The sequence below is a fragment of the Capra hircus genome, chromosome 21 (assembly GCF_001704415.2).
Source record: "Capra hircus breed San Clemente chromosome 21, ASM170441v1, whole genome shotgun sequence".
Classification (NCBI taxonomy): Eukaryota; Metazoa; Chordata; class Mammalia; order Artiodactyla; family Bovidae; genus Capra; species Capra hircus.
The window spans coordinates 68,958,985-68,974,363 of NC_030828.1; the positions used below are offsets into that span (position 1 = coordinate 68,958,985).

A 15,379-nucleotide genomic window follows, 5' to 3' on the forward strand; every position below is an offset into this window, starting at 1 on the left:
TATCCCTGTGGTATTAGCTTTATGTCTTTTCTAGTTTTTTATTTTATTCCAGGACATTCTTTTTCCTCCTTTGGAGACTGACTAAAGGTTTATGGTTTTTCTTGTCTTTGCAAAAACTACCGCGACAACGACGTCAGCCAGCTGATGATTTCCCGATCGTTTTGCCTGTTGTTTGTGTGTGTGTGTGTTCATGTCAGTATTATTAATTTCTGCACTTTTTTGTTATTTCCTTCCTTCCACTGCCTCTGGGCTTTTCTGGCGCTTGTTGTCTAATTTCTGTAGGTAGTGAGTTCGATTGTTTTCTTCCAGTTTCTTGAAGAAGGCCTGTATCATTGTCAGCTTTCAATTCAGAACTACTGGGCAGGCGTAGAGTTCAGAGATAAGTGTGTGTTAGTCACTCAGTCATGTCTGACACTTTGTTACCCCATGGACTGTAGCCCGCCAGTCTTCCTTCTCCTTTCTAGGCAAGAATACTGGAGTGGGTTGCTATTTCCTATCTTTCAGACCCGAGGATTGAAGCCAGGTCTCCTAAATTGGAAGTGGATTCTTTACCACAAGAGGCAAAATTCTCATTACCTACAGAACACTGTAGATAGAAAACCTTAAGGACTCCCCACAAAACTACTAGACCACACTCATCCAGAGAGCACTAAACTCAGCAGGTCGGAGTGGGTGCCAGCATCTGATTGCGCATGGCTTAGGAGTTGGTGGGGATACTCTCGATCCCATTTCCGATGCCATAAACTAAACGCCATATAAACCAACGAGCAGTGGATTTGGGGATGTGGTCTGCAGCCTTCCAACTCGTGAGATGGGAAGCATATTTGGGTTTTACAGGTGGTCCAATGGGATCACAAGATCACAGAAAGTGCAGGAGAGGGAAAGCCTGTTAGGTGATGCCCCACAAGCCTCCGCTGGCCTTGATGATGGACAAAGGTGTTGAGCTGAGGGAAGAGCTCCAGGGCCCTTCCCTGGAGGCTTGACCATGTTGCAGAGCATTGGGGACAAGGGACCCCACACACTCTGAGGCAGAGTGAGGAGAGGCCTCTGCCCAGAGCACTTTCAGGGGTCGGGAAACTGGATCTGGCACAGAAGACATGCTGGTGCACAACTGCTGTGGCCAAAGCCAGACCGGGAAGGGCTTTTCATAGACAGTAGGTTCTAACTCAGACAGTGTACAGGTGAGCTTCCCGTGCCGAGGAAGAGCTGACCTGCGCCAGACCCGAAGGGGTGACGTCTCAGGGCAGGAGAAGCCCAGGGTCACAGGGACAGGGTGTCAGTCAGAGTGGGGACACGCACTGGTCTTTTCTGGCTCCAGGAGAGAGAACGCTGCTGACGACACTGACGACAGCACTCTCCTCCCAGGAAACCCGCTGTAAATCCACACACGCTGTGACGGTCGCCAGCCCCAGTCTACACCTCACACCCAGAAATGCAGGTGTGAGGCCACAGGGAGACGGGGGAGCGGAGCACTAACGGGCTCCAGGAGCTGCCTGTCCTCAGTCCTCAGTCCTCAGTGGACTTGGGGTCCTCAGTGTCCACCCTCAGGGAGGAGATGCTGAGCGTCACGAGTTCCTGCAGACACGCAGTTGTGCACAGGAAAATGCAGGCTGCCGGGCAAGTCAGCGGTGCTGGGAAGACGAGCAGGTCAGCAGAAATGTCTACTTCGTCCACAAAATTAATGCTGTTTTTAATTACTATGAACTAACCTCCTCTAGAGTGATTCTTGAGGTTATAAGCTGTTCAAGATGAAAAAATAGGCAAGAAACCAAGGAAAATATAAATGCTTTGGGAATTCTGATAGACATTAAATTGTACTCAACTCCATTTGAATTCAATGTGATTATTATATGTATATTTTTCTCTGAGTTTGCATAGAGTAAGTAAACATCAGCTAATCAGAAAATAAAAAACTAAAATAAAATGTTTGTGTCTAACAAATGGCTGGTACCTGAATGTGTGGTGGGCATTTTTTGAGTAAGGCAAACATGTTCATGAGATTAAAGTCTCTTCCCCAAATCTGTTTTTGTTCCCGGAAAGCATTATTTTCCTGACCAGCCCTCCATCATCATTTCATTCCTCAACAGTCTTCTTGTCTTGGGGAAGGCGACCCCAGGAGGGGCTGAGTTCTCTGAGGGCACAGTCAGCACCCCCCTCACAGGGGAGCCCCAGAGGCATGACCTCTATTCACTGCTTTCTGCTTTTTATACAGAGGTCCCTCCCGTATGCAAATATCCACTCAGGTCACAGGGTAGAAACAAAGCACCAGCTCACTTAAATTCAGGTTCCTCCTCAGGCTTGAAGAGATCTCCAGGAGTGGTGACTCTCATCTGCTCCAAGATGAACCCACTGTGGACCCTCCTCTTTGTGCTGTCAGCCCCCAGAGGTGAGTGTCTCTGGATCAGACATGGGTACGTGGGGAAGCTGCCTCTGAGCCCATGGGTCACCGTGCTTCTCTCTGTCCACAGGGGTCCTGTCGCAGGTGCAGCTGCAGGAGTCGGGACCCAGCCTGGTGAAGCCCTCACAGACCCTCTCCCTCACCTGCACGGTCTCTGGAGTCTCATTAACCAGCTATGCTGTAGGCTGGGTCCGCCAGGCTCCAGGAAAGGCGCTGGAGTGGCTTGGTATCATATATAGTGGTGGAAGTACATACTATAACTCGGCCCTGAAATCCCGGCTCAGCATCACCAGGGACACCTCCAAGAGCCAAGTCTCCCTGTCACTGAGCAGCGTGACAACTGAGGACACAGCCGTGTACTACTGTGCAAGAGACACAGTGAGGGGAAGTCAGTGTGAGCCCAGACAAAAACCTCCCTGCATAGGGGCCCGTGCCCACCAGGGGGCGCACAGGTCTCACTACGCGGCAGCACCCCGGAGCAGGTGCAGAAGCAGCCTTGGGCGGTGGGAGGCCTGGGGGGATTTTCCTAGAGATTCTCTTTCCTCCTCCTGCCCAGGAGCTGCACCAAGACCCTCTTCTGTGTCCTGGTATTTCATTGTTATGGTTTAAGTCACTCTCAGACAACTGTGTGTTTATATCTATTTTAAATTTTCCTTGAATCAAAGACAGCTTTATGCAAACACACACACACACACGCACACACACACACACACACACACACACACACACACGATACTCAACAGCTAAATTTTTTTCTCCTATATTTTCCTTCTGTCTAAGGAACTCAGTAAAACACTTGACTCTCGTTAATTTCAAAACGGTTAACTCCTGAAGGAAATATAAGATATTAAAATCTTTTATTTTTGTTTTGTTTTTGTACATGAGGAAGGAAGAGACCCAACCTCCTTCTGCCTGTGAAACTGCACACTTAGAATCTGGAGCGAGCAGTGTGAAAGGCTCTGGCGTCAGAGGTCCCCAGTGCTGCACATGCGATGATTCTCGTCATCACAGATTCTGTACCGCAAAGTCACCTACACGCTCGCTTTCATTAGCGTCTTAACATTACCACTGTTACCTTGTGTCCTTATATAGACATTGACAGCATGGCCAGTTCACTGAGTCACTCAACACACACACATTCCAGGTGAGGGCAATCAGCGTGATGCCATCTCGCCTCAAATTCTCTGAAGTCCACACCCATTCTGAGCTTATGTCTGGATCATTCATAAGGGGAGATACAGAGGTCCTCAGGTGGATTTGTCCGTGGGGTCAACGTGGAGCCCACCACCATGTGTCCTCTCTCCCGTCACAGTTACCGTCACTGGCACAGGGACAGGAAGCAGGAGCTGTGCTGGGCTCAGCCCTGAGGAAAGACCCAAGGACTGAGAGGGCGAGGGGCTGAGCTGACATGGGCATGGGGCAGGGGAGGGCGCCGTCAGGACAGAGACTCTGGGCTCAGAAAGGGGGACCTGCCCAGGGATGGTTCCAAGCCTCTGGTAGACACACTGCTTTCCCTCCCTTGCTCGCCAACCATGAAAATTCAGAAGGCGCCCATGGGGATCCCGGGGTGACCAGGGTGAGTGTGACCACAGCCTCTCTGGACTCACAGGGAAAGAGCTCCTCAGTGCACATGCCTCTTCAAGCTCCAGGGTAAAACCCACCCCTGGGCTGTGGGAGCTCAGCCCTCTCTGCTCACACAGGATGGAGGCCTCAGTGAAGGCAGAGCTGCTGTGTAGAAGATGGGGCTGTGGGGTCTTCTCCTCTGCCTGGTGTCAGCTCCCCAAGGGGGAGGCCTCGGGCGTCAGACACGCATCTGTGGGGGTTACTGTGCCAGCAGGTGACTGACTGGGTTTGAGTCTTCTTGTCCCCGGGTGTCCTGTCCCAGGTGAAGGTGCAGGAGTCGGGCCCTGACCTGCTGAAGCCCTCACAGACCGTCTCCCTCACATGGGCTGCCTCTGGTTACTCCATCACGTGGTTATGGAGGGAGCTGGATCCACCAGGCCTCAGGGAAGGGGCTAGAGTGGATGGGAAGCATATATTATAACGATGACACTCACGACAGCCCCTCCATCAAGGGCCACACCTCCATATCCAGGGACACGTCCAAGAACCAGTTCTCCCTGCAGCTGAGCTCTGTGACCACTGTGGGCACAGCTGTGTATTACTGTGCAAGAGACACAGTGAGGGGTGTCAGTGTGAGCTCAGACACTAGCCACCCCCCGGGGGGACCGGCAACAACCAGGGGCCTTGTGGGACACCCGAGCACAGGGTTGACCCCAGGAGCAGGTGCCCCGGGGCTGGAGGGGATTCCTGGGAGAGCCTGTGCTTCCCTCTTCCTGCCCAGGAGCCCACCAGAGACCCTCCTCTGTGTCCTAACGTCTCACTGCTGGCCTTTATGTCACACTCGACATACTGAGGGATCCCACATGTGTTTTGCAGTTTTGATTTTCTGTTGAAGTAGGATGGATATTTACATGCACATTTAATACTCAAGATTTAAGGATAATTTCTGGGTTTATGTTTCTTCTCCTCAATGGATCTCAGCATACCCCTGAGGCCCATCCCCATTTTCTTGGTGAGTCTGAATCTTGAAATGTATGAATGTTCTGAGAAGACACAGGAGAGTTTCAGTTGCTGCAGTTTTTGTTGATTTTGTACGTGTGGAAGGAAGAGACTCACTCTCCTTCTTTCGGTGAAACTGCACAAACAGGTAGAATTCTGCAGTGTCCAGTGTTCCAGGTGCTGGTGCAGAGAGACCCAATACTGCGTAGTCAAACATCCTCGTTATCCAGATTCCACATTTGCTACTTCACCTTCTTTTTAGCTATTATTAGCATCATGAGACATACACCATCATTTCACGGTCATTATGGACATCTGCAATGTGGACTGTCTTTAAATCATCCAACACACGCATATTTCTACTTGAGGGCAGTCAAGTCCGTTCCCTCATGTTTCATCCAATCATGTAAATCAGTCTCCTTCACGTTCACTTTACTGACATATTTTCAGATTTCGTGCTCCTTAGTTGACAATTTTCCCCTTTAAAACGACCCCGTGTGTAGTCCTCAAGCACAGGCTAGTGTCTCTAAGCACCCATTGCTGCAAGCTAACTTTAAATAGGAAATATCTTTCTCACAAAGTTTCACTCAGGCAAGATTGGTACTTCCGGGCATGTGACCCTGACATTGATGTCTCAAATATAAATACTATTTTTCAAAGTGGGATTCAGATCTCAATTTTTGTTATTGGAGGTAGCCTTGGAAACTTGGTTCAGTTCCAAATACAGATGGTAAAATGGAGATTTATGGAGATTTATAAAGTCCTGCACTGTTTCCACTGTTTCCCCATCTATTTCCCATGAAGTGATGGGACCGGATACCATTCAGGCATGACTTAAATCCCTACGATTATACAGTGGAAGTGAGAAATAGATTTAAGGGACTAGATCTGACAGACAGAGTGCCTGATGAACTATGGACTGAGATTTGTGACATTGTAAGGGGACAGGGAGCAACACCATCCCCAAGAAAAAATAAATGCAAGAAAGCAAAATGGCTGTCTGAGGAGGCCTTACAAACAGCTGTGAAAAGAAGAGATGCCAAAGCAAAGGAGAAATGGGAAGATATCCCCATTCGAAGGCAGAGTTTCAAGGAATAGCAAGGAGAGAGAAGAAAGCTTTCCTCAGCGATCAATGCAAAGAATTAGAGGAAACCAGTAGAATGGGAAAGACTAGAGATCTGTTCAAGAAAATTAGCGATACCAAGGGAACATTCCATGCAAAGATGGGCTCAAGAAGGACAGAAATGATATTAAGAAGCAAAAGATATTAAGAAGAGGTGCAAGAATACAAAGAACTGTACAAGAAAGGTCTTCACGACCCAGATAATCACGATGGTGTAATCACTCATCTAGAGCCGGACATCCTGGAAAGGGAAGTCAAGCGGGCCTTAGGAGGCATCACTAGGAACAAAGCTAGTGGAGGTGATGGAATTCCAGCTGAGCTATTTCAAATCCTAAAAGATGGTGCTGTGAAAGTTTGCACTCATTTGACAGCAAATTTGGAAAATTCAGCAGGGGCCACAGGACTGGAAAACTCAGTTTTCATTCCAGTCCCCAGGAAAGGCAAAGAATGTCAAAGAATGCCGAAGAACGCTCAAACTACCACACAACTGCATTCATCTCAAATGCTGGCAAATAATGCTCAAAATTCTCCAAGTAGGCTTGAACAATACGTGAACCGAGATTTTCCAGATCTTCAAGTTGGTTTTAGAAAAGGCAGAGGGCCAGAGATCAAATTGCCAACATCTGCTGGATCATCAAAAAAGCAAGAGAGATCCAGAAAAAAAATCTATTTCTGCTTTATTGACTATGCCAAAGCCTTTAACTGTGTGGGTCACAATAAACTGGAAAATTCTGAAAGAGATGGGAATACCAGACCACCTGTCCTGTCCCGTGAGAAATCTGTATGAAGGTCAGAAAGCAACAGTTAGAACTGGGCACGGAACATACTGGTTCCAAATAGGGAAAGGAGTACGTCAAGGCTGTATATTGTCACCCTGCTTATTTAACTTATACAGAGGACATCATGAGAAATGCTGGGCTGGATGAAGCACAAGCTGGAATCAAGATTGCCAAAAGAAATATTGATAACCACAGATATGCAGAATACACAACCCTTATGGCAGAAAGTGAAGAAGAACTAAAAAGCCTCTTGATGAAAGTGAAAGAGGAGAGTGAAAAGTTGGCATAAAACTCAACATTCAGAAAACTAAGGTCATGGCATCTGGACCCATCACTTCATGGCAAATAGATGGGCAAACAGGGGAAGCAGGGAGAGACGTTATTCTGGGGGCTCCAAACCCACTGCAGATGGTGACTGCATCCATGAAATAAAAAGACGCTTCCTCCTTGGAAGAAAAGTTATGACCATGGGGCGGTTCTAAAATGGCGGAGGAATAGGACGGGGAGCCCGCTGCCGAGTCTGTGACGAGCCGTGGAAGCACAGAGGGTCACATAACTAGGAAGAAAAATCAATAAATAATTAAAACCAACAGATTACGAGCCCAACGGTAACTTCCGCAGCGGAGACGCAGCGCAGACGCCTGCATCCACCACTAGCTAGTGGGGGCTGGGCAGGGAGGCGCGGGCTGAAGTGCTTTTTAAGAATCGGGCCGGAATGCTGCGAACATAACCAGAGCAAACTAACTTGGGCTAGCAAACCAGAGTGTGGGATAGCCACCACGCGAAAAGCTCTAAGATAAGACGCCACCAGGACCGCGCACAGAACAAAGGACGGAACAGAAACAGCCGGCTGCAGACCATCCCCCTCTGGTGACAGGCAGCCAGAGCCGTAAGGGCTGCAAGGGGACAATCACAGCCCCAGAGAGACATTATCTACCAAACTGCAAGCAGGCTTCTTTGCTAGCTAAGCCTTCTTGGGGTTCTGGACGGTCACCATCTGCCTGAGAAGGGGCACCGGCGGTCCACCCAGAACACTGAGCATCAGGGCCGGGAAAGGCGATGAGTCGCAGGGACCGCGCTCGCCAAGCGCCTGAGCTGCTCGGTCCTGGGAAGGGCACAAAACGCAGGCCCAACCAAATCTGCGCCTCTGAGGGCTACCTGAGAGCCGAGCCTGAGCGGCTTAGACCAGGGAGGCGCACGCAGCCTTGGGCCAGCCTCAGACGGTTCCCGGCGGAGCAACGCAGAGCCTGAGCGGTGTGCGCCGTGTGCAGGGGCAGGCCCAGCGGGGCTGAGACACTGCGATCACACGCCAGTCTTATTTGTGTGCAGCATCCCTCCCTCCCCACAGCGCGACTCAACAAGTGAGCCTAACAACAACAACAACAAAGTGTCCACCACCGCCCCCTTGTGTCAGGGTGGAAATCAGACACTGAAGAGACCAGCAAACAGAAGAAGCTAAACAGAGGAACCGCCTTGGACGGGACCCCACACTGCCCACAACACCAGAGGAAGTCCCAGATATATCTTTACCTTTTTTACGACCATTCTCTTTTTTCTTTTTTGTTCATGTTGTTTGATTGTTTTTTCTTCTTTTCTTTTTCTTCTTTTTTTTAACTTTAAAAAATTTTAAGTCCTCTATTTCTCCTTTAATTTCAGTTTTTATAACCTAATATTACTTTCCAAAAAAAACAAGACCCTATTTTTAAAGCAAACGCTGTATATATTTTTTTTGTGGTTGTTGTTGGGTTTTAGTTATTCTTGTGGCTTCTTTCCTCTTCTTCTTCTTCTTCTTCTTCTTCTTCTTCTTTTCTTTAATATTGTATTTTTGAAAATCCAATCTCTACCCCAGATTTTTAATCTTTGCTTTTTGGTATTTGTTGTCAATTTTGTACATTTAAAAACCCAATCTTCAGTACCCAATTTTACCTGAGAGCAAGACTACTGGCTTGACCATCTCTCCTCCTTTGGACTCTCCTTTTTCTCCACCAGGAGGCTTCTGTCTCCTCCCTCCCCCTTCTCTTCTCTACCCAACTCTGGGAATCTCTGTGTGTTCCAGACGGTGGAGAACACTTAAGGAACTGGTAACTGGCCGGATCTGTCTCTCTCTCCCTTTCATTCCCCTCTTTTACCCTCCTGGCCACCTCTGTCTACTTCCTCCCTCTCTCTCCTCTTCCCTGTATAACTCCGTGAACATCTCTGAGCAGTCCAGACGGTGGAGCGCCCATAAGGAAGTGATTACTGGCTAGCTTGCTCTCTCCTCTTTTGATCCCACCTCATCTCATTCCAGTCACCTCTAACTATACCCTCCCTCTTCTCTTCTCCATGTAACTCAGTGAACCTCTCTGGGTGTCCCTCAATGTGGGGAAACTTTTCATATTTAACCTAGATGTTTTATCATCGGTGCTGTATAGATGGAGAAGTCCTGAGGCCACTGTAAAAATAAAACTGAAAACCAGAAACAGGAGGCTTAAGTCCAAATCCCGAGAACATCAGAGAACTCCTGAATCCAGGGAACATTAATCGATTGGAGCTCATCAAATGCCTTCATACCTACACAGGAACCAAGCACCACCCAAGGGCCAACAAGTTCCAGAGCAAGACGTACCACGCAAATTCTCCAGCAACACAGGAACACACCCCTGAGCTTCAATATACAGGCAGCTCAAGTTACTCCAAAACCATAGACATCTCATAACTCACTACTGGACACTTCATTGCACTCCAGAGAGAAAAAATCCAGCTCCACCCACCAGAACTCCGACACAAGCTTCTCTAACCAAGAAACCTTGACAAACCACTGATACAACCCCGCCCACAGCGAGGAACCTCCATAATAAAGAGAACTCCACAAATTCCCAGGATCCAGAAAGGCCACCCCAAACGCAGCAATATAACCAAGACGAAGAGACAGAGGACCACCCAGGAGGAAAAGGAACAGGAGAAATGCCCACCAAACCAAACAAAAGAGGAAGAGGTAGGGAATCTACCTGAGAAAGAATTCAAAATAATGATAGTGAAAATGATCCAAAACCTTCAAATAAAAATGGAATCACAGATAAATAGCCTGGAGAAGATGCAAGAAAGTTTTAACAAGGACCTAGAAGAAATTAAAAAGAGTCAATATATAATGAATAATGCAATAAGTGAGATCAGAAACACTCTGGAGGTAACAGATAGTAGAATATCAGAGGCAGAAGATAGGATTAGTGAAATAGAACATAGAATGGTAGAAATAAATCAATCAGATTGGAAAAAAGAAAAACAAATTAAAAGAAATGAGGACAATCTCAAAGACCTCCAGGACAACATGAAATGCTCCAACATTTGAATTATAGGAGTCCCAGAAGAAGACAAAAAGAAAGACAATCAGAAAATACTTAAGGAGATAATAGTTGAAAACTTCCCTAAAATGGGGAAGGAAATAATCACCCAAGTCCAAGAAACACAGAGAGTCCCAAACAGGATAAACCCAAGGCGAAACACCCCAAGACACATATTAATCAAATTAACAAAGATCAAACACAAAGAACCAATATTAAAAGCAGCAAGGGAAAAACAACAAATAAACAACACAGGGGGAAAAACAACACACGGGGAATTCCCATAAGGATAACAGCTGATCTTTCAATAGAAACTCTTCAGACCAGGGGGTAATGGCAGGACATACTTAAAGTGCTGAAAAAGAAAAACCTACAGTCCAGATTACTGTAACCAACAAGGATCGTATTCAAATATGAAAGAGAATTCAAAAGCTTTACAGACAAGCAAAAGCTGAGAGAATTCAGCACCACCAAACCAGCTCTCCAACAAATGCTAAAGGATCTTCTCTAGACAGCAAACACAAAAAGGGTGTAAGAACCCGAACCCAAAACAATAAAGTAAATGGCAACGGGATCATATTTATCAATAGTTACCTTAAACGTAAAAAGGTTGAATGCCCCAACCAAAAGGCAAAGACTGGCTGAATGGGTACAAAAACAAGATCCCTATATATGCTGCCTAAAAGAGACCCACGTCAAAACAAGGGACACATACAGACTGAAAGTGAAAGGCTGGAAAAAGATTATATATTGCACGCAAATAGAGACCAAAAGAAAGCAGGAGTAGCAATACTCATATCTGATAAAATAGACTTTAAGACAAAGGCTGTGAGAAGAGATAAACAAGGCCACTACATAATGATTAAAGGATCAATCCAAGAAGAAGATATAACAATTATAAATATATATGCACCTAACATAGGAGCACCGCAATATGTAAGACAAATGCTAACAAGTATGAAAGGGGAAATCAACAATAACACAATAACAGTGGGAGACTTGAATACCCCACTCACACCTATGGACAGATCAACTAAACAGAAAATTAACAAAGAAACACAAACTTTAAATGATACATTAGACCAGTTAGACCTAATTGATATCTATAGGATATTTCACCCCAAAACAATGAATTGCACCTTTTTCTCAAGTGCTCATGGAACCTTCTCCAGGATAGATCACAACCTGGGCCATAAATCTAACCTTGATAAATTCAAAAAAAAAAAAAAAAAAAGAAATCATTCCAAGCATCTTTTCTGACCATAATGCATTAAGATTAGATCTCAATAACAGGAGAAAAACTATCAAAAATTCCAACATATGGTGGCTGAACAACACGCTTCTGAATAACCAACAAATCACAGAAGAAATCAAAAAAGAAATCAAAATATGCATAGAAATGAAGGAAAATGAAAACACAACAACCCAAAACCTGTGGGACACTATAAAAGCAGTGCTAAGAGGAAAGTGCATAGCAATACAGGCGTACCTCAAGAAACAAGAAAAAAGTCAAATAAATAACCTAACTCTACACCTAAAGCAACTAGAAAAGGAAGAAATGGAGAATCCCAGAGTTAGTAGAAGGAAAGAAATCTTAAAAATTAGGGCAGAAATAAATGCAAAAGAAACAAAAGAGACCATAGCAAAAATCAACAAAGCCAAAAGCTGGTTCTTTGAAAGGATAAATAAAATTGACAAACCATTAGCCAGACTCATCAAGAAACAGAGAAAAATCAAATCAATAAAATTAGAAATGAAAATGGAGAGATCACAACAGACAACACAGAAATACAAAGGATCATAAGAGACTACTATCAGCAATTCTATGCCAATAAAATGGACAACGTGGAAGAAAAGGACAAATTCTTAGAAAAGTACAACTTTCCACAACTGAACCAGGAAGAAATAGAAAATCTTAACAGACACATCACAAGCATGGAAATTGAAATTGTAATCAGAACTCTTCCAGCAAACAAAAGCCCAGGTCCAGACGGCCTCACAGCTGAATTCTACTGAAAATTTAGAGAAGAGCTAACACCTATCCTACTCAAACTCTTCCAGAAAATTGCAGAGGAAGGTAAACTTCCAAATTCATTCTATGAGGCCACCATCACCCTAATACCAAAACCTGACATAGATGCCACCAAAAAAGAAAACTACAGGCCAATATCACTGATGAACATAGATGCAAAAATCCTTAACAAAATCCTAGCAATCAGAATCCAACAACACATTAAAAAGATCATACACCATGACCAAGTGGGCTTTATCCCAGGGATGCAAGGATTCTTCAATATCCGCAAATCAGTCAATGTAATTCACCACATTAACAGATTGAAAAATAAAAGCCATATGATTATCTCAACAGATGCAGAGAAGGCCTTTGACAAAATTCAACATCCATTTATGATTAAAACTCTCCAGAAGGCAGGAATAGAAGGAACATACCTCAACATAATAAAAGCTATATATGACAAACCCACAGCAAACATTATCCTCAGTGGTGAAAAATTGAAAGCATTTCCCCTAAAGTCAGGAACAAGACGAGGGTGCCCACTTCCACCGCTACTATTCAACATAGTTCTGGAAGTTTTGGCCACAGCAATCAGAGCAGAAAAAGAAATGAAAGGAATCCAAATTGGAAAAGAAGAAGTAAAACTCTCACTGTTTGCAGATGACATGATCCTCTACATGGAAAACCCTAAAGACTCCACCAGAAAATTACTAGAGCTAATCAATGAATATAAAGTTGCAGGATATAAAATCAACACACAGAAATCCCTTGCCTTCCTATACACTAATAATGAGAAAGTAGAAAAAGAAATTAAGGAAACAATTCCATTCACCATTGCAACGAAAAGAATAAAATACTTAGGAATATATCTACCTAAAAACTTCCCTGGTGGCTCAGAGGTTAAAGCATCTGCCTGCAATGCAGGAGACCTGGGTTTGATCCCTGGGTAGGGAAGATACCCTGGGGAAGGAAATGGCAGCCCATTCCAGTATTCTTGCTTGGAGAATCCCATGGACAGAGGAGCCTGGTGGGCTACAGTCCACTGGGTCGCAGAGAGTCTGACATGACTAAGCAACTTCACTTTCACTTTCAAAGAAACTAAAGACCTATATATAGAAAATTATAAAATGCTGATGAAATAAATCAAAGAGGACACTAATAGATGGAGAAATATACCAAGTTCATGGATTGGAAGACTCAATACAGTGAAAATGAGTATGCTACCCAAAGCAATCTACAGATTCAGTGCAATCCCTATCAAGCTACCAGCAGTATTTTTCACAGAGCTAGAACAAATAATTTCACAAATTGTATGGAAATACAAAAAACCTCGAATAGCCAAAGCAATCTTGAGAAAGAAGAATGGAACTGGAGGAATCAGCCTGCCTGACTTCATGCTCTACTACAAAGCCATAGTCATCAAGACAGTATGGTTCTGGCACAAAGACAGAAATATAGATCAATGGAACAAAATAGAAAGCCCAGAGATAAATCCACGCACCTATGGACACCTTACCTTTGACAGAGGAGGCAAAAATATACAATGGAGAAAAGACAATCTCTTTAACAAGTGGTGCTGGGAAAACTGGTCAACCACTTGTAAAAGAATGAAACTAGATCACTTTCTAATACCATACACAAAAATAAACTCAAAATGGATTAAAGATCTAAACGTAAGACCAGAAACTATAAAACTCCTAAAGGAGAACATAGGCAAAACACTCTCTGACATAAATCACAGCAGGATCCCCTATGACCCACCTCCCAGAGTAATGGAAATAAAAGCTAAAATAAACAAACGGGACCTATTTAAAATTAAAAATTCTTCTGCACAACAAAGGAAACTATAAGCAAGGCGAAAAGACAGCCTTCTGAATGGGAGAAAATAATAGCAAATGAAGCAGCTGACAGACAACTAATCTCAAAAATATATAAGCAACTTATGCAGCTCAACTCCAGAAAAATAAATGACCCAATCAAAAAATGGGCCAAAGAACTAAATAGACATTTCTCCAAAGAAGACATATGGATGGCTAACAAACACATGAAAAGATGCTCAGCATCACTCATTATCAGAGAAATGCAAATCAAGACCACAATGAGGTACCATTTCACACCAGTCAGAATGGCTGCGATCCAAAAGTCTACAAGCAATAAGTGCTGGAGAGGGTGTGGAGAAAAGGGAACCCTCTTACACTGTTGGTGGGAATGCAAACTAGTACAGCCACTATGGAGAACAGTGTGGAGATTCCTTAAAAAATTGCAAATAGAACTGCCTTATGACCCTGCATCCCACTGCTGGGCATACATACCAAGGAAACCAGAACAGAAAGAGACACGTGTACCCCAATGTTCATCGCAGCACTCTTTATAATAGCCAGGACATGGAAGCAACCTAGATGTCCATCAGCACATGAATGGATAAGAAAGCTGTGGTACATATACACAGTGGAGTATTACTCAGCCATTACAGAGAATACATTTGAATCAGTTCTAATGAGGTGGATGAAACTGGAGCTGATTATACAGAGTGAAATAAGCCAAAAAGAAAAACATCAATACAGTGTACTAACACATATATACGGAATTTAGGAAGATGGTAATGATAACCCTGTATGTGAGACAGCAAAAGAGACATAGATTTTAGAACGGACTTTTGGGCTCTGAGGGAGATGGAGAGGGTGGGATGATTTGGGAGAAAGACATTGAAACATGTATACTATCAGGTAAGAAACGAATCGCCAGTCTATGCTTGATACAGGATACAGGATGCTTGGCGCTGGTGCACGAGGATGATCCAGAGAGACGATATGGGGTGGGAGGTGGGAGAGCGGTTCAGGATTGGGAACTCATGTACACCCGTGGCTGATTCATGTCAAAGTATGGCAAAACCAATACAGTATTGTAAAGCCAAATAAACTAAAAATAAAACATTTTTTTAAAAAACCAATACAATATTGTAAAGTAAAAAAGAATAATAATAAATAACAAAATAAAAAAGATTTAAAAAATTCAGTGATTATTACATGTATATTTTCCTCAAATTTTAGAATATGGAGTGAGTAAACATTAGCTAATCAGAAAAGAAAACAAATACGACTTTGTGTCTGACATCTACGTGGTCCCTGAATGGGTGGTGGGCATTTGAAGAGTAAAGGTAAGCAGCTCCATGGGACTAAAGTC

General features: G+C 44.3%; 1 gene segment (V, D, J or C); it reads left to right on the plus strand.

Moving 5' to 3' along the window:
• LOC108638495 lies at nt 2,272-3,022 on the plus strand. The segment is given in 2 exon segments: nt 2,272-2,386; nt 2,469-3,022. Coding segments are annotated over 2 exon segments (585 nt in total).